Source organism: Cariama cristata, unplaced genomic scaffold (genome assembly GCF_000690535.1).
Source record: "Cariama cristata isolate BGI_N322 unplaced genomic scaffold, ASM69053v1 scaffold30014, whole genome shotgun sequence".
Classification (NCBI taxonomy): Eukaryota; Metazoa; Chordata; class Aves; order Cariamiformes; family Cariamidae; genus Cariama; species Cariama cristata.
The window spans coordinates 1-19,626 of NW_009614039.1; the positions used below are offsets into that span (position 1 = coordinate 1).

General features: G+C 35.5%; 1 protein-coding gene across 1 annotated transcript in view; it reads right to left on the minus strand.

Moving 5' to 3' along the window:
* Nucleotides 1-786: 786 nt before the first annotated feature.
* Nucleotides 787-19,626, minus strand: part of GAS2 (growth arrest-specific 2) — a gene marked incomplete at its 3' end in the record, with an annotated part of 57,918 nt that continues 39,078 nt past the window's right edge. Inside the window, exons 5-7 of the mRNA XM_009699258.1 lie at nucleotides 15,434-15,578; nucleotides 11,982-12,106; nucleotides 787-865 (exon numbers count right to left, since the gene is read on the minus strand). Of these exons, the coding sequence (XP_009697560.1) occupies nucleotides 787-865; nucleotides 11,982-12,106; nucleotides 15,434-15,578 (349 nt within the window). The remainder of the gene's footprint in view (nucleotides 866-11,981; nucleotides 12,107-15,433; nucleotides 15,579-19,626) is intronic.

Sequence of the window (19,626 nt, forward strand, 5' to 3'; positions counted from 1 at the left end):
TGTAAACTGGCTTGAAGTTAACTTTTAGGCATTTATTTTACTTCCCACTTGCAAATCCCATTGCCTTTCACTACACTTTTTGTGCATTTGAACAGGGAACAGACTGGAAATATATCTGATGGAACATAGAAAACGAACACTGTTCTAATCATGCCAAAGGAGAGAAAGTGACCTTATTTACAAGTGGAAATTATAACCTGTTGGCATTTAACAGGCTGCTGTACCAGCCAGGAACACTTAGGCAGCCCAAAGTCAATGTGTTGCACTTTTTAATTTTTGCTATGCTTTCTCATGTACAGCAAAATTAGGTTAGGTAATTAAAGATGGTCTAATCAATGTTTGGTTAGAAAAATCTACTGACATAATACAAGTTTTGCAACAAGTTTAGTGAAGATCTGGTTTGGTTTCCACATTGAAATTTTTTTCCCAGAACAGAGAAAGGACCTTGTTAAAAAGCTAAACAAAATAGTCTGAAAATTTTATACTAACAAAAAGGGAAAATGGGAGTTGCTTTTGTTCATTTTATGTTTATACTTGCCTAACTAAAACATTCCAGTTGTATATTACCTTCCCTACTCCCTTGATAAATCTCAGCCAGCTAGCAAGAGTACTGGACCAGGAATACTGATAATCCTGATGGATTTATGCTGGATTTTACTTTTTCCCCCATGGAAGAATCACTTGTAGACTCACTTTTTCCATGCTTTTGATATTGAATTTTACTGATCTATGTTGAAGTTGTAAAACTTTTAAATGTGTTACTCTTTTCTTCTAATTTCAGTTTACCTGCCTGATGGTCCTTACATCATAACACTGTGGGATCTCAGCAACATCCATCTTAATGTGTTGGAAAGCACTTACTAACCTAGAATGACAAGGAAATAGCAATAAAAGTAATTGTGAAAGTCTTAGTTGTAGACTCCAGCCACCTTATTCTCCACCTGACTTTTGAGTATCCAGGGAACCAAGTGATTCCTTTCAATTGTGTGTGCAACCTTACAAAGGGTCAGCTTCATCCAAGCACTACTCTTCATGACTGCTTCACTAACATACTCCTTCCCAGGATTTAAAACAAGATTTAAATACATGGAGGACAGGACCCAAACCAAAGCCAGGAAACAGAATATGAAAACATCAGTAGTTTTGTAAGACTGTCTAAAAAGGCAATACAGTTGGAAGCATTATGAATCCAGTCCTCAGCAAGTCAGTCAGGTTCCATAGAAGTATTAGCTGCTTTTGTCTGGTGTTTAAAAAAAAAAAAAAACAACCAAAAAAAAAAACCAAAACAAAACCAAAAAAAAAACCTCGTCCAATACAGTGAAGATGGATGAAGCAATGAAACAATGCAGATCATTGTCCTGACTATCAGATAATAAAAATAATAAAAAACTGGCAGCAAGATAAACTTAGGAAATTTTTGACTGGGAAATCTTCTAGGTTAGAAATTTTAAAATCTTATCATATAGTTAAAAGAATTCAGTTTACTTCTCAAAACAATATTCAAATACTATGATCAACTACAGTCTTACAGTCTTTGAAACCAAGGGAGCGATATTAGTTTAACTGGTTGCGTAACAGGCTAGCTAATGGCAAAAAGTTTCCCAGGTCCAATATTGAAAGAGAAGTCTGAGCTGTAAAAAGAATAATTGCTACAATTTAAACTTTTTTTGAATATGTTCCCTTGAAGGAAACAACGAGAGATTTTGGAACGTGAAGCGATACCGTATACGGTATCAGTTAAGTCGAGCTCAAATGTCTTCCATGGAAATCAATCTTTTAGAGCAAAATGGTATCAAAGAGTTCAAAATAACTGTGTCAGTTTAAAAAGAAAAATTATAATAGATGTTCATTTTGTGACTTAGCTGGGTCATCTCTAAGTGAACTATTCATATACTCCATGCAAAATAACACTAGTAGAAGGGGATCAGGAAGGTGTCAGTTGCTAAGCCAAAAGGCCCTGGCCACATGGCATGTCTTTGGGCCTCCTTGCCACATTTGCAGCAAGCAATCCCTCCTCCTCCACCATTTGCAGCAAGCACGCTTATTTAAATACATCGTTACTCTAACGGAAAGATTCCAAATTGTGTCTGAGATTGAGGCTGAAATTCAGATGTGTAGAGATCAAGTATTATTATAACCCTATCTCATTCAAAAGAAAAAACTAAAATTAAAAATTCAGGGAAAGGAAAAGTTTCAGATTGGGGGCTGCTGGGGCAGAACGCACATGAGGTAGAAACTAGTTCTACATGAAGCACAGGTAGTCTAACACATGTAAAACTTTGAGGCACAAAAGCACTTCCTTTATATTTAGAAAGACTTCGAAATTGTTAAATGTTCCTTCAAAGGAGACAGGAATCTATTATGACTATGTATTTGCCAAATACTTACAAACACATCTCCTTATGAATAAATAATTACTCTTAACTTCACATGAACATTACTGTATTTAAGATGGTCACGTTTAAGATGATGTGAGAAAAGCCAGACTCTCAAAGGCTTTTGGTAGTAAATATAGCAGAGGAAGCAGCTCCTTTTCCCTATGCTGTATTGTGACAGAGTTTAAAAGAAGATCTTGATGCAGATTTAAAAAATTACGTTATTTCATCATTGTCTGCAAAAGCAATCACAACCTAATGAGTAACAGTAAATGGCATGTTTAGGGCAATAGTTCTGGCTTGCTTTCAACTTAAAAAGTGCAAATAGGATTGCATCTAGTTGGGTAGAGAAAAGGCATATTTTTGACTGCAAAACCTAAAATAATCTAGTCAGTTCCGATTTCAGCATGTATTTATCGAAATAGAGTGTTTGTAACAACTAAAGCATTTCAGCATCTGTTGCCATGACTGAAATACTAACTCGATAAAATAATACAATTTTAATGATCTGGTATGGTGAGGGTTTTGGGGGGGTTTGGGTTGTTTTTTAAACCTTAATATAAATCCATTTCTGGTGAGTTGAAAATAAGGCTTTATAGTACACCACAAAGCAGTCTCAATCAACTGATGCTGATTTATGACTTGAGGGACAACCTGTATCTAGTCTTCAGTTTAATAGTTGCTGCTTTTTGGAAAATACCCTTCAGATGAATAGCTGAGTCTGAGATCTCCAGAGTTTACTAATCTTTGCCAAAGAAAATGTTTGCTGTATTTAATACTTCCTTACAGCAACAGATTCTTCTTGTTTTGCTCTGAGTTTCAAAAATTAATGACAAAAAAAGAGCAGAAGAGATGCTCCTAAATTTCCATTAAAATATGCACAACATTATTTAAAAAGTTAGATCAGTTTTACATGTATTAGGTCTCAATGAGATTTGCAAAACAAGCTGATGTTAAAAAAAAATTGGTTTAAAAAAGTTTTAGAAATTTGTGCATTCATCATTTTTAAAAATCAACATACATGGGAAAAATTTGTTTTCATTACAGCTATCCCCCAATGAAATAGTTCATTACTACAAGACAATCACAGGAAATCACTTCTGGACTTATGCAAAGAAAACAATGTCATTTTCTCAAAAGGATAAATAATGGCATCGGGTATATATTTCAACAGAACTTCATATCCAGTTTTAACTCTAAATTCCACATTTGGAGAAGCTAGAAGTTTTATCCCTTGGCTTCTGTGGACTATCACTGACTTCAGTGTCTGTCTATCAACTTACATCTGCCTTCTCTTTAAGTTGGCACTTACACTGTAGCATTCATGGGATAATTAATAAACTTTTCATCAAGGTAAAAAGGTGATAATTATAGCCTTTTTAATGTTCCATTGCTAAAGGAGTAAAACTAAGATAACTTCTGTGAAAATTCGTTATTTGACGCACAAAGCATATAAGCAAACTTGGACTCAAAAAATGCTACATCTAACGCCAAAACAAATTAAACAAAACCAGAGAAAATTAAGTCGGGCTCAGATGTTGACCTTGGTTGAGCATTTACAATTTCTGTTGATGGAGGAGCCATGGAAGCATAATTTTGGTCCCATGTGAACTGGGGTAGTCACTTGCTGCAACTATTTCCATTTGTGACATACAAAGAGGTCACACTTTCAAAAAGTAGAGACAGTAACTGTAGTCTTAGGCTAAGGTCTGACAGTTAACTGTGGAGAACCACAAAACCTATATTTTAATATGTTCATGTATTCTGATCATAAACTATATTTTATATAGGTTCCGCACAAACAGCTTGAACGGGGAAGTTGTCATTACATGAGAACAAAATATACAGTCAAATTTGAGTGCAAATAACCTTAAAACCTTTTTCATTAATTTTCTCTTACTGTAAACAAGAACATTTGCCAACCAGTTTTTTGAATTATTAAAATTAGCAAATGGAATTTAAACTATGAAGTAAAAATAACTATTAATACTTGGTTAAATTATTAACAGCAAATTACAAAGGAAAATTTTATTACATTGTAGGTACATAAAGTCTAAAAATCTGCACTTAAAAAGCATTATTCAATATACCCTAAAAGTATTATTTCTTTGTTATTGCATATCTAAGATAGATATACTGAACTTATCATGACTATTTCACAGTCTTTGGCTTCTAGACAGATTAATAAATAATTCGAGGCCATAACTGTTATGGATGTCTCATTGTTTTATCTATTCTCTACCATTAGGGTTTATTCTTGATAAATACTTCTTTTGGTTTTTGAAAGATGAATCAATTCCTATTGACTCACACAGATGCAGCTGAAGTTTTGGTGGTTTGTTTTTTTTTTCTTTTAAACTTGGAACATGACATCTCAAGTTAGAATCTTAAGAAATCACTGTAAAAAAATCCCTATAATTTATAACAAAGAATATCTCAAATTGACAGTTTACTTTTTAAATTTTTAATCTAAGAGATAAATAATATAAAATGCCATGTAATACTGTAAGTTGATTAATAACACAGTTAATCAACATAATAGAAAGAGAGACGAATTGCTTGTTCCTCTCCACTGAAAGAACCCTGCAGGCATCAAACCTAGGTGAAATAAATGCTGCCCTCAAATTCTAAAAAACAACATTCATTTTTTAAGAGAACAAAAACCAAAAACAAAAACTCAACTTCCCCCTGTCTCTTTAGGAAGAGTGGGCATCTCACACCTTCTGCTAGAAAAAAAACACCCCGCTTGATAAGGGGCAAGACTACTTGATAAACTCATTGTCAGGCAAATCGTGAATACTTTCATTAGAATACAGTGTTCTATATTTTAACATGATATGGAGGATTTGGATATAGAGCATGTACTACTTTTCTACTGATCAGAATTAGAAGGCAGCACAGAGGACAAACTCATCAATAAATGCATGGGATAAAATCCTGCTGCCTTTATTTATGGTAAAAATTACTTTACACACATCTTGCATGTTACCACAGAGGTGCGATGGAGCTTCAAAATTACATACTGTACGTATATATAGTTCTTAGTGAACAACACGAATGCATACAAAGTGTAACCTGATGCAACAGGAGGAAAAACTATTGCTTTCACACTGGTAAGAGAATGACAAAGAAATAAAACACTTTTTAAAATGCACTTTAACTTTTTCCTGTTATTTCAAGAATGGAAAGGCCAAACCACATTGTATTCAATATTTAAAAAGCCTACCTACCATTTTTGTTAAATCATGGTCAGTTCAGTTCTATGTAGAACCATCACTCCCCAGCCAAGATATAAAGCCCAGTTGGAAATTCACATGTAAGATATGAGTTCTTTAAGAATATTACCCTAAAGCTAAAAACCACTGCAATAGATAATCAACGTACTTTTATGGCTGAATCCTAAACGTTCAATGAGAATCTCTGATGAATGGTGCAGAAACTTTGGTTTACTCATACACCACATAAGCCTCATTTATTGTCATTTCTCTAGATGGTAGCATGTATTATGTTCATAGTTTAAAAGTATACTGTACACAAAGTATTTCACAACAAAGAATCAGGGGTTTTATTTTCTTTTTAATTCGCGTTGTATACTAATTATCTAAAGCTACAGTGAAGAATATTAACCTTAATTCACCCCATAAAATATTGCAGCATTGTCCTATAAAAACAGATGTCCTTACGTTGACTATGTTAAATATTATTCACATTACTGTCATACAAGACCCTTTCACCTCAACAAGGAAGAATTTTAAGTAAGAAAATGTAAAGCTCAGTGCTATCCTTATTAAAGGGCAACACCACAAATAGCTGCATCTCCAGTTCTAATGCATCAGGCTTACTAGTTCCAAACTGCGAGCATTAACTGCTGTCTCGTTAATGTAAAATGTATTAATGTCTAGTAAGTGTTAAATGGATTCTTATGAAATTATTAATCTCTTAAATGGAACCACAGGAAGAAAATAACTGAACAAAAAGGAAATACTTTCTCATATTAACTTTTTCAATATAAACTTACGTGACCCAATCTATGGTTCTCAACAATAAAGTATAAAGGTTTTTTCATTTTGCAAATTCTTGTCTGTAGACTCATGGTGGAGTGGATTAGCAGGCTACCTGTGCTCTTAGATAGGCAGATGTTGATCCAGTACCTTTCATATAAAAGGAGTCAGAGGAGCAGGAAAAAAAAAAAAGGGGGGTGGGGGGTCAAACTGTAGGGGAGTTATATACTTTTGTCTATTTTTGTATTCTCAGCATTCTAGGGGGAAAAACAACAACCCTGAAATAATGAAATCTGTAATACATAGCACATTTATCTAGCTTTGCTACTCATCTTTATTTACCTTTAAAGTATTGAGAAATTTTTTGTATAATTAGTTACCACACAGAAAACCCTGCTGATACTGGTGTGCAGGATGATTTTACTCTGGCTCACTCCTGCCAGAGAGGAAACTCTGGCACCCAGGGAGGTCTCGCTTTGCCATCTGCAGCTCCTGCAGGCACCGGCTGCATGAAGAGCACACCAAAGGCTTCCCAAGCCTGAATTACATTGCTAAGGAAGTCAGTTCAATTTTTGGGTGAGGCTTTTAAAGATATTACACATATAGCTTCAGAATACCCTACCCTGGCCTCCTGTTCTGAGACACCTCCTGAGGGAGGTTTCTCTTTCCACTGAATACAGGGAACCTAATATTGTTATAACTTCGACTCTAAATTATAAATAGCCTGGCAGGAAATTACTGCAGGTGTATTAGTCATCTCAAGAACTAGAATGTGACGCTTCTTGAAGATGCATTACATCTTAGAAAATCACAATATGATTTGCTAAAGATTTTTTCAAACATCCAAGTGGAGTTGTCATTGTACAATATTGCACAGAGGAAGACACTTGGAATTAAAGAAGACACAATATTTAATTGTCCACAGAAGGAGGTCACTAAGGCAAACAGGTCTAAGTTAGTGACTGCATGGTGTGTCAGTTGCACTGAATCAGAATATTGCATCAGAGACAGATTCTGTCAAAACATTTTCAACCAAGACTAACAAGAACATCAGTAAAAAGGAGTAACTCCATCACTTTTCCATTAAATTAGCAGCTAAGAATTTGACTTACACAGCTTTTTTATAAAGAAGTTTACAATGAATCCTTTCAAAGGATTTTTTCCTCAAAATATGCATTCCAAACTACCCCAAACACACACAAGTTCTAGACACTAAATTAACATGAATGGCCACACAAAAGCAGCATGTTGAGCAAAAAAATATAGGAAATTAAATGAAGAGGAGAAAAAAAAATATTTAATTTCTAGTACTTTATGGGTTTGGCTAACCCACAGTGAAAGTCTGTCAACCATTTAACTAGAAATGTCAAGTCTTCACAGAACCAGATAGTGGAACTGTGGTTGCTCTTGTGTTCAATGCAAACACACCACCATCAAGTACAAAGTAAACAGAGAGATGTCCATGAGCTTCTGGCTCCACGAAGGCTGCTAGGCCTGAATAAGAAAGGCTCAAGGAAGGAAGGTGGGGGAAAAAAAAATTAAAGAAAAAAAGGGAGAAGCAGGAGAGAAAGCATAACTGTGAGAACAAGCAAGCTGTAACTTAAGTTGGGGAAGGGCAGGAGGCTGCGTAATGTCACTCAGCAGATGAACGTCAGAGTGAAGCAGAAAACAGATTTCCTGATTGTCCCATAGGCAGCACTGGACTCCAGTCACCCCACTGACATGTTCGGTATCACTGTTTGTCCAAGAGCTCTTGAGTCTTATGAACTGAACTTCACTAGCCCTTTAAGGGCTTTTTTTGAAAAACAAAAAAAAACCAAAACCTGAGAAGGTCGAGAAGAATTCCACCTTCACTAGCACAAGTAAGACTGAAATGTGCCAACTACTCTGTGAGCATAAAGCAGTTGGAGAGGAATTGGCACATAGTAAAAAAGCGTCCAGCCACCCACTGCTGGAAGGTCGCCAAAACCACCTTACATCTGGGACATAAATTAGGGCTGGACTTTATACATGCCTTTCCCTTGGTCTTTTGCAGTCTAGAGTTGAGATTTAGTATGTTTGTCTATAAGCATGAGCAGACTGAGATTAGAAGCCCAAGAAGAGGCCAATGACTGTCACTCTCCTGAGGCTCAAGATGTGTTTTCAGAATTCACTCGCAAGATGACTCTCAGGCATCCCGCTACATCTCCTTTGGAGTTAGTTCAGTGAAGTCTCCTCATCTGCCTATGCTTTTGACATTTTAAACATCCCTGAAAGGTATTTAATATGGATAAAACTCTAGGGAAGGAATTTCAGTGCGAAAAAGGTAAACTATTTTGTAGACTAACAGTAAGCAGGCCTGGGAAAAGCAGAACAACTGTTAAAATCCTTGGAATAAGGAAGACAATAAAAGCCAGGTAAATGATGCTGAAGAAAAAAAACCACAGAAGCATACCAAGCAAAAGCTATGAGTATGACATACATATTTGGACTGGAAAAAGCAGAACAAGACATTTGAGTCTTGAGAATGTATAATCAATCTGCTTTCCATTTTTCCTTATTTCCAGTTCTTAGATGGTATATCATCCCTACCTGGATGGACTAGAGTAAAACATGCTTCCATACTCATACAGGAGTATATTTTTCTCATCAGAAAGAGGAAACAGTGTACACCAGACTGTCTGCAGAGTAGTTTTATATATCTATACACACACATATATACTACACACATATACGCACACACATTTTTGATAGTGAATCCCAAAATAAAGTTTCTTCACAGGTGCTGTCGCAGGCATGACTCCAGTTGAACAAAGAAATAATTTTTCCATTGTGCAGAACCCAAAGATTTGAATGTTATTATGAGTATGGACCAACGGGACAGATCATTACAAGAGCAGCTTGCTAGTTTGTGGAAAGCGTTTATCCTTATACATATACAATGTAACAAACACAAGATAACTTGAAATAACAATATTTGCCACTGAAATTGTTAAAAAAAATTACCCTTTTTTTTAAGGCCTGGCTGACATTTCTTACTACAAAAATCTCTATTAATCGAAATAACTCCTTTACTGCCTTCTGCAAGAAGTAAGCACTTCAAACTCTGTGTCTCTTTTTTCCAGGTTATAAAACATGCATTTGTGCAAGGTAAGTTTTCATGACTTGTTATACTTTATTTTTAAAATTAGGCTTATTATTTCAGTCCTACTTTGAAAGATTAAGACTTGTTCCCTAAATCACTTCATGGCATAAGATCCGTGGCATGGATCTAAGAGTGAATAGGCAAATAATCGGTTGTATATGGTACACATATAAAAATCACGCTAATTCTAAACCAATGTTTCAGTTTTAAATAAGCTAGTCATTTAATTTACTTCAAGTTACTAACATATTCTATTATTGCTCCTTTTTCACTTGTTTCATATACAGATACACATCAACAAAAAGAGAGACTTAGAAAATTTTTCTTTTTTTTTTTTAACAGAACTTGTAGAACTAGAATAAAACAAATTTGTTACGGATATAATATTATTAAATAATTTCTGAAAAAATAATCTTAACGATCAAGTAATAGGTGTTAATTCCACTTTAAACTTAGCTCTTGTAAAGTGTTATCGCATGGCATACTTGTAGCATCACTGAAACTATATACGGTTTAAGTTCTATATAGGTTACTGAAGAAAGCTAATAGAGACAGTAAACGGGTATACTAAGCCAACTTAATGAAACTTTTGATCTCAATTCAACTGGAATATGTTGGGTTATAACAATAAGGTGCCAAATATCAGTAAAATTAAAAGTCAGCTACACATCTCAAATGTGTTTTCTCACATGTCCAAAGGATTCCAAACAAAGGCTAATAAATCTCCTTATGTACACAATAAGGACATGTAGAATGAAGAGTAAAAACCTACTGCGATACAGTGAAGCATTCTGAAATGAGGTTCAAACCAACCAAAACCAAAAGACAACTGACTTTTAAAACCTAGGAATACGGACTTGCTCCTACTAAAGTTCATGGCAAGTTTCCATTGATACCAGTTTTGTAGCAACAATCTCTAATACTGCAGTTTAATGTCTAATCTATATTACTGTTATTTTTTGGCACAATTCAATTTGGAATGCGGTAGTGTGATATGAAAAGGGTGTTTTGTTTGCAAAGTTGGAATGAAATCTGACTTGGACTAGATTGCACAATAAAGAAGCCAGCAAAAGGGAATGTGACGCTTACCATTCTGGCAGAAAAACGTAAGTTTCTCAAAACTAGAAGATTAAAAATACTTTGATATTGTTATTTGAAATTAAAATCAAAAGGAAGAAAATCTAAGTGTTAAACTGTGCCAGATTACTGGGATTTTTGGTTAATGATCATTACCTTCTTCAAAGTCATTTGAAGCTAGTAATAAAACTAGTACCTAAAAATGCTGCAGAATTAAAAGTCTCACTGGTTACAAAACAGAAAAGCTATTAATCCTTTATACTAGCATGTTAAATCTGAAAATATCTGTGACAAATCCTGTATTTCTTCTTCTTTCTGCGCTATTACTGAATTAATTGGGAGTTCTCAATCCCTATTCAGCAAAGCACTTAAACATGTTCTCAACTTTATACACATGAGAAAACCTAAATCCTTATCTAAATTTGACTTCATCGTAAGTTAAGCATAAGTTATGACAGAACGAGCACTCTGGTGTTTTGTTGAACTAGGAACTTGACTTCCACAGATGGGAAAGGAGTCCCTCTGACTTCTTTTGTTCTCACAAGTGCTAAATCCTCAGTTTTATCAGGTCACAGTTGTGTGCCTTTAGCAAAATAGGGATAACAGTTATTTGAGAGCAAGAGTTATCATTTTGTTAAGTCATTACTCAAAGAGTACATGTGGAGAGGAAAACGGAAAATGGAAAGCAGCATAGCATGAATCAGATTCTTAACCTACTACTACAGAATAATACAATTAGCATATTTTCATTATTATTACCATAAAAGAGAGAGAGAGATGATTAAGAAGATCAAAATTAAGTTTGGATAGTATATTTATGTTAAATTCAGCCAGATACTAATGCTAGCAAATATTTATATTAACGATTAACTTTGTGCTATGGGAGTTAATATACTACATACGAAGTCTGAAATACAACGCTGGATTTGGAAATATCTGTTAATCAAATGAAGTACTATGGACGTTAATATTTTGCTCACGCTACTTTAGCAATATGTCTTAGTCACGACTTGGCAATTCAATAATCATAAAGTCCTTGATCTGTTTCCTGGCCCGTCAAACAGTATTAGTCAAAACATAGTGGGAGAAAGGCTGTTTTAATGCAGCAGATGTTCTTTCAAACCAAACTGAGAGGAAGTTATCATCTCCATTTGTGAAGACTTTTGGTTGCCATTGATCAAAGACAGAGCAAATTCAATGACCTAAATTTGGAAGGATCTACTACATACTAATAATTTCTTGGGCCAGTTAACCCACTGCAGTTTGTTTATTCCCTGACAGGGTCATAAAAATGAGTCAGTGTTGGTTAATAAGAAAATATTTTCTCCCGTTAATCAGCAATATCATTTGCAAAGTGGAAGGCAGCAGATACTAGCAATTCACTACAAAATAAAAAAAACAAACAAACAAACAAACTTTACCCTAATAAAGAGGATCTTCTCTCCAACTCTGTATCTTCCTTGTGAAAGACGCTCCACACAGAACTTATTAGGGCATTTACAAGGTGGATCTTCAGAAATGTGTTTAACCTGAAAAACACAGAAGTTATTAATAGAAAGTGTTTAAAATAGCACATGTAGCAAAACATTCAAGAAAACATTTGCCATAACATGATAACATTAATCTAAGTCTTCACTGATATTTTCTTAGTTTTTCTTAATGTTTCTGTAATCCTATGCTTCTGCTATCAAGAACGATTTTACAGCTGTGACGATGTAAAAAAGTAGAGACAAGTGTCACATAGGTCAACATAAAATTTGCACTAACTGAAGTCAAACAGTTTGTTAATTTGAGTTTAGCACCAAACTTTTGTAGATGTATTCTCGGTATTTTATAGTGAATCAGCCCAACTCTCAAAGTGCTAATATACCTGATAGGCAAAATGAAGATGTCATAATGATGTATTTTCTCTTCTAAATAAATATAATAAACACAGAAGCATCTTGCTTATTAATAAAAGGCCCTGCCCAATACCTTGACTTGGCACTTTCAAATAGTGCACTAACACATTAAAAAAAGTTTACAGAGAATACTGTGACATAATCAAAAATCCATGCCAAGATGCCCCCCAGAATTGCTAACTACCCTTTGATGTTCTCCACCTGAGGGCATTAGGGCAATCAAGGGTAATTTAAAGGGGCCTCAAGAGTACTCTACTTTATCACTGCCAACGCTAAAGCTGAGAAAATACAGATGAAACCTACTTTCTTGCTTTTTATCAGCCGCATCAGCTTGACTTCAGCCTCTTGTAAAAACTTGGCCTCGCATGTGCTACCAAAGGCATTAATGCTTAGTAGAAGTATATTTTGTACTCTTCAGTGATCTGAAAGTAGCACAGCCATCAATGCCAAAAGAGCAGATCTGGTTGAGAAACTCTTATTTGACATTCAAATTGCACTACTGCATAGGAACGGCAGTAACAAGGGTAGCATTTCCATATACTGCAGTTTTCTTGAATGAATGCTGACCTAGTATGTCAGTGTCAAACAATGCAAACTGCCAGAGGAACTTCCTAGAGGTTTCGTGCACTTCAAATAATATTCCAAAGACCGTTTCAAATCCAGTTTGTAAACCAAGGTCTGTAAAAATAGTCTGAGGTCTGAGAAAGGATATTGTCAGAAGCTAAGAAATTAAAGTCTTAAACTTTTTCAGAAAAAAAAAAAAAATATCAGGGCAAAGCTATGGCACTCTGATAGGTGTTTTGGTCATCTTGAACAAATTAACAGGAAAGGTTTCTGAAGTACAACAAATGTTTTTCAGATCTGCTTCTAGAATAAAATTATAGTATGTTACGTAAACCAGAAAGAAAAGTTAACCAATTATTGTCTTTATACTAGAATAGGGAGCAAAAATGCTTTTGAAACTAGCCCTGTTGACCAATTTAAAGGCTTTCCAATTATTCTGAAATTGTTCCGTGTTGTTATCTGAATAACTTTATTACTTTGTGGAATTTTTTTTTAATAATTACTTCTTAGCTTTTTTTTTAAAAATCACAGCATGATATTTTTGTGAAAAATTTCATTTTAAAATAACACTTAGCAGAGGAACCTTACATGTATTTTACACACAAAAAGTGTTTCTCAAGTATCAGATGAGTTATCCTCAGTTTTAATGTACAATCACCGAATTATTTTAAGATTAATTATTCCAGTGATTTTTATCAACGTGGGTGAGTGCTAGCCTCCATTTCTGGAGAATCAAACTATTTAGATAGTCAGTGTACAATAGGATTAACTTATATGAAGTCAGTGGTTGATGACTTAAATCCAAGTGCAGGTCGCCAAGGATGCAGAAGGTGCATCCCGGTATCTCTTGGAATGTAGTACCAAGACTGGGATTGTGCTTAGAGGACTATTTGGCAATGGCCCTCTGAATGCTTCCTGATAATCAGCGATTTCTGACATAAAATCCTATGGCATTTATCACCTCTGGAGACACTCCTGAAATTCAAAGCTGAAAATGGATAGTGTGAACTATTCCTTAATAGCTGCCATCTACCAGGGTTCATCTAAGCAAGCAAAAACCCAGAGTAGCCAGAGCTAACAGGTTTAAGGTTGTTTCGAACTGTGTAAGCAAATTAGAGCCATCTTCAGCCTGTGGAGAATGAAAGCCAATAGATTTATACTAGTGTAAAACAGAGGATAATGAGACCTTCACTGCTGATCCTGCTATTGAGGCTTCCATTACCTTACTATCCCAAAGGACACAGAAGTATTATTGAGTGGAATTTGGAAATCAAATAAGGAAGCAGAGGGAAGAATTATATCCTATTTTATTTTGTGTCTGGACTATATGAGCACTACTGCTATTTTATGGTGTGAGTGTCTGGGGCAGTGCGGGTCAGGAATCTAGCTGGATGAATTCCATTCTGTTTCTATCCCTACTGCTTTCTAAATTAAAGGAGGTGGTTGGAGACAACCTTCATGCTCTCTGTTCTATTCCTACAAGATACGCAATCATCACCCTCCTTCTACACATAACTGTTCTTTCTCAATTCTGTTGAAACACAAGTGAGTGCTTTTGCAAAGTTAAGGAAGAAATGCAAAACATAAAAAATGTTCTATGTAATTATTTGCATCAAATAGTACAAAGTATTTCAATAAAATGAACAAACATTATATTCCATCTGCTCTTTGTAACAAGAAAGTGGCACATGGATTTTTCAAGAAGTGCTTTGTAACTCCCAGGTGGCACATCTACCTTGTAATATAGCAGTTACTATAGTAACTGCTTCTTTTTATAGAATATATTTGTACTTTTCAAGTTTAACCTCTTCTTGGTCTCGAAATGTGTCCTTTTCATCTGATTCCAGCTGTTTCAAATGAACCCCTCTAGGGTTTGCAACAGAAAAATGAACACTACAGTATAGTGCAAAGAGTTTAATGAAATTCAAGGCAAGATATTTTCTAACAATGAGGAAAAAAATGCCTGTTTTTTTTTACTGAGAAACATGCAGAACAGCAGCATAAAAATTAGGCTGAGATAACTTAGAAGTGTTTGTTAACATTCTGAACAAGTCAGTATGGGCCAATTCTCCCTAGTCCTGACTCAGTCCTTTCTCAGACAAAACACTAAGTGGGAGTTGATGAGTAAGAAATGAACAGAAAAAGAAAACGGACTAATAAGAAGGGAACTTGGCCCTAAGCACAAAGCTAGGCTAAACTGCAGATCTCCTACACAGTGCAACATTTTTTCCAAACTTCAGGCATAAGTAATTGTGGTCAAAAATAAATTAACTCTCTCAGCCTGCAAATCTTTAAAATTTGTGAGATGTTAAACTCAGGCTTCTGTGTGCTTTGCAAGTAAGTGCATACCAGAATGGGTCAGATAGGAAGAAGCTTCCTCCCACAACTTACAGCATCATCCAACAGTTTCCCTGTGCTCTTTTTCCCTGGAGACTTTGTTGGTGATGGTGAAGGAGATGGAAGTGGGGCTGAAAGTGTTTCCTCTTGTTCAATCTCTTTTTCCAACTTTATTAATCCAGGAGGCTCCACCCCAAACCTTTTGGAAACACACAAACAAACTAGTCCTTATAAAGTATTACATATTTTAAAACAAAACAGTGGAAAAAATTTGTATTCTCTATATTGCACTATTGTGCAATAATAGAATGCTACATACATTAGTAAATATGTATAAAATATATCAATCATTAATGCCATCATTCCAAATTAATACCAAAAAATTAATTTAGATGGAATCTCTCACTTGATCAAATTTACAGGAAATACAGGGTTTTTCCAACTTCTCTGTCTGACAACATGTATGTTCGTGAATGACTAATTTATGAACCACACTAGGCCTCAAAAATTGCTATACACCATACAGGACAGGTTCAAGTTCAGGACATTTGTGCTTTGTTGTTTGTTTTTTTTTTCCCCCCCCCCCCCCCTTTTTTTTTTGTTGTTCAAACATCCTTTCAAATTGCTTGACAACTTATATTTTGTGTTAGTATTTTTCAAAGAAATCCAGATGAAAAGGGATTAAAGGTTATCCTGGTCTCAACTACTGCACTGAATTTATAGATAAATAAAGAGAGACATGGCCAATGTTTTTGAGAAGTGGCTAATGATTTTTCTAACCGATTTTTGACAGCCAATCTGTTGTTCAAACATCCTTTCAAATTGCTTGACAACTTATATTTTGTGTTAGTATTTTTCAAAGAAATCCAGATGAAAAGGGATTAAAGGTTATCCTGGTCTCAACTACTGCACTGAATTTATAGATAAATAAAGAGAGACATGGCCAATGTTTTTGAGAAGTGGCTAATGATTTTTCTAACCGATTTTTGACAGCCAATCTTCAGATCTCTGTTTACAGCAGCAAAACAATTGTAGCTCCAACTAAAACAAAATACATGCAACTTTAGCATGGAGCATCTCAAACATAGCACTTGGAGAGGAAGGCTCTTTAAAACAATGACTGCTTTTGAAAGCTTTATGGCAAGTGACTAAGTCTGTATGTCACAGCAAGCAGATGTCCGAAGTCTAAAACCCCATCCCATTTTCCTAATTACTGATAATTCTCCTCTTTGTTTTTTTTTTTCTTTGCCAATACTGAACAAAACCCAGAAAAATAGAAAGATTTCCTTTTTCACCAAAGGACTTCAGCTCTGAGAAGTTATGATGCCTGGTAGGCTTCTCATAGCAAACTACTTGCATAAATGAAACCGTATTTTCTTCTGTAGTAAAAAAGTCCACAGTCCAGATGCAGAACTATGCTGACTTATCTAGGTAAAGATCTGGACACTAGAATATTGAGCAGTAACAAATGCATTATGAAAATCTAAGCTAAATACCATAGTAATGTTACAATTGTACACAGAAAGGGCATAAGCGCTTGCGTTCTCCTGATAACTTTTAATTTAGTCACACTACTGCCTAGTAAATTAATATTAAAAAAAAAAACAAAACAAGAACCAAATCTGTGCTTGTATTGGCTTCTAACTAGTGCAGTCTGCCTAATGAAAAGTCAGCCAACATTGAAGCAAGCACTTGCATACAATCCATTTACTTCCTGTCTGTCTGCAGATGCCGACAGGCTGTAAATCATTAAATTCCCACTCGGCTCTAAGCCTACACCTGCATGCAGCCTTACTCATCAAATAAAACTCTTCCACTCTAAGCAATGCTGCTTCTTTGCTTCTACTGCTTTTCATAATCTCCGGTTTTTGCCATTGTGACAAATTTTTCAAGTTCCCTGTACTTCCAGTATTCTGAAGTCCTCTGGTGATGAGTTGGAAAATAAAACCAATGAACAAACAAACATGCATGGTTTTCCACATATTGTATGAACCTGAAGCAAAGTTACTGGAAAGCTGAAATGGTAAAACCCACATCTTTTCTGGGAGGGGTAGAGGTGCAAATTCTGCTCTGGAAGGTATGCTGAGAATTTCCTTTTCTGCTCTCTTCTAGCCTGTCTTCTCATAACAACAAATGAAGCAGCATTGGACTGTAACATGATCTGCAATAGACTACTTAGAGCACCACTTCCCAATTTTTACCAAGGAAAAATTGAATACAACAGCAGAAAGATCTTGAAATTACTGCCCAGCAGTAATTTCAAAAGACCTCTGGGGGTAGTTTTAACTCCCGCCCCCCCTCCGCCCCCCCAAGTTCAATAGTTACCCAAGAACTTTATTCTTTCTGCAGAAAAGATGATTTAGCTGTTTTCTGTTGCAAAATCTCTGACTTTAAAATACTTTGGGAGAATGTTGGACCTGTGCAACCCACTACAATAGCCCTGTGTATTGTCAATGCTCAATTTCATCCTGTAGGACACTTTCCCCTCTCATAAATATTCTCACTCTACCCAGCTGATACCTGCCGGTGCACACAATGGCCCATTTTACCTACTGAAATTTCATAGATGACCTCAGAATTTTGTTTTCATAAACAACTGAAATCCAAGATAGTTTATCAAGCTATTCTATTTTTACTAGTACCTAGGCTTTGAACTGCCACTCTTTGAGCCAAGTGGTCACACCAGTTTTCCACTCACTGTGTAGTCCATCCATCCAGTCCATCTCTCTCTAATTTGGCTAGAAGGACACTATGAAAGAATATGCCACAAGTATTGCTAAAGCATAGGTAAATTATCAACTCTCCCCTCACCCACAGACTATCTGTTGAATGGGTTCAAGTTTAGCAGAGCAGAGTTCAATTCTATCTCCTCTTCAAACAGTCCTCACTTGTGCCTCAATCCCAAGCCTATTTTCACTAAGAAGAAAGACCTAGGTGGACTTATGGGAGTTAGAGACCCTGAAGACTAACAGTAATCTAGCTGGGCAAAGTGTGCCAAGAGCTGGGTCCTTGTGATGAATAACCTGCTTTGAACACATCTTTCTGCTTCTAAAACAGAAAAGGAAGAGAAAAGTAAGAAGTTGCTCAGTGCCTCTTACTCTTTTCATTCTTTAAAAAACATACTGAGGCATCTTTTCAACCTGTTCTGGAAAGCAGATCCCTAAGACTGTCAACAGCCGCAGTTTGCTTTACAAAGCAAGCAAACATCCATCTTCTCTCCTGTTTAGAGCAGCACAACAACGTCAGTTTAATGTGCTCTTTCCTATGCTTAGCGGAGGCAACTTTCTATTCTCCTTTTCCATATAGTTCTAGTTTACCACAGCTCAAGCAAAACTGGAATCACATATTTGCTTTTCAATTATATTAACCTGATGTTCCCTTTCAACAGTTTTTGTGCACCTTGGAAACCTACAAGCTTATAAAGAGATTTCTGTTCATTTTCAAAGAGATATTACAGCAGGAACATGTACATAGACATACATTATTTGATTCCTAAGCTATAAACAAAAATGAAATACAGTAACAGAAATGTAATATATAAAGTACATTAATGATATGTGGTAATATACATGCATTATAAATACAAAATAAAATTAAAATATTTCAAGGCAAAAGGATAGATATACATAAATGAAAATATGGTTCATTTATTGGTTCAGTATTTGTTTTGATGCCTGGAACAGAGAACACCTGAGACATGGAAGCTTAAGACAAAAGACAAATATGAAGGCTATGATTCTATCTTAATTCCCTTGTAGATCTGTTGAGACGTCAAGCCTCATAGCAAAATGAGATTTATCTAACTCAACCAACTTTAGCAGAATTCAGCACTGCCTAACCACTGACCTGCATTCCCTGAGGAAGCTGGATACTATCAAGTAATCAACTTGGGGCAGACACTCCTGGCAGCTATGCCCTGGGTATAGGGTCTTTGGATGTTGGAAGGTCTATCTCCAAGGTGGGAATCTTGAAAGTACAGTTCATTTGCTCCGGTAAATTAAGATTTGTGAAAAGCAATTTCATTGAGCACCTACAGATCAGAATACTTTTCTTATTCATGGGAAGTTAAATTAAATTATTTTTTTTTGGCCATGTTGGATTGATTCCAAGTTTCAGAGAAGAAAGTTCCTGCAAACTGGAAATCAACTCTTTTTCTGGCCAACGCTATTCCTATGCAAGCCTCCACTGACAGTGAGGGTTTTTCTGAAGCTTAACCAAGAGAGAAATTTCTAGTTAAGTAGCTTCCC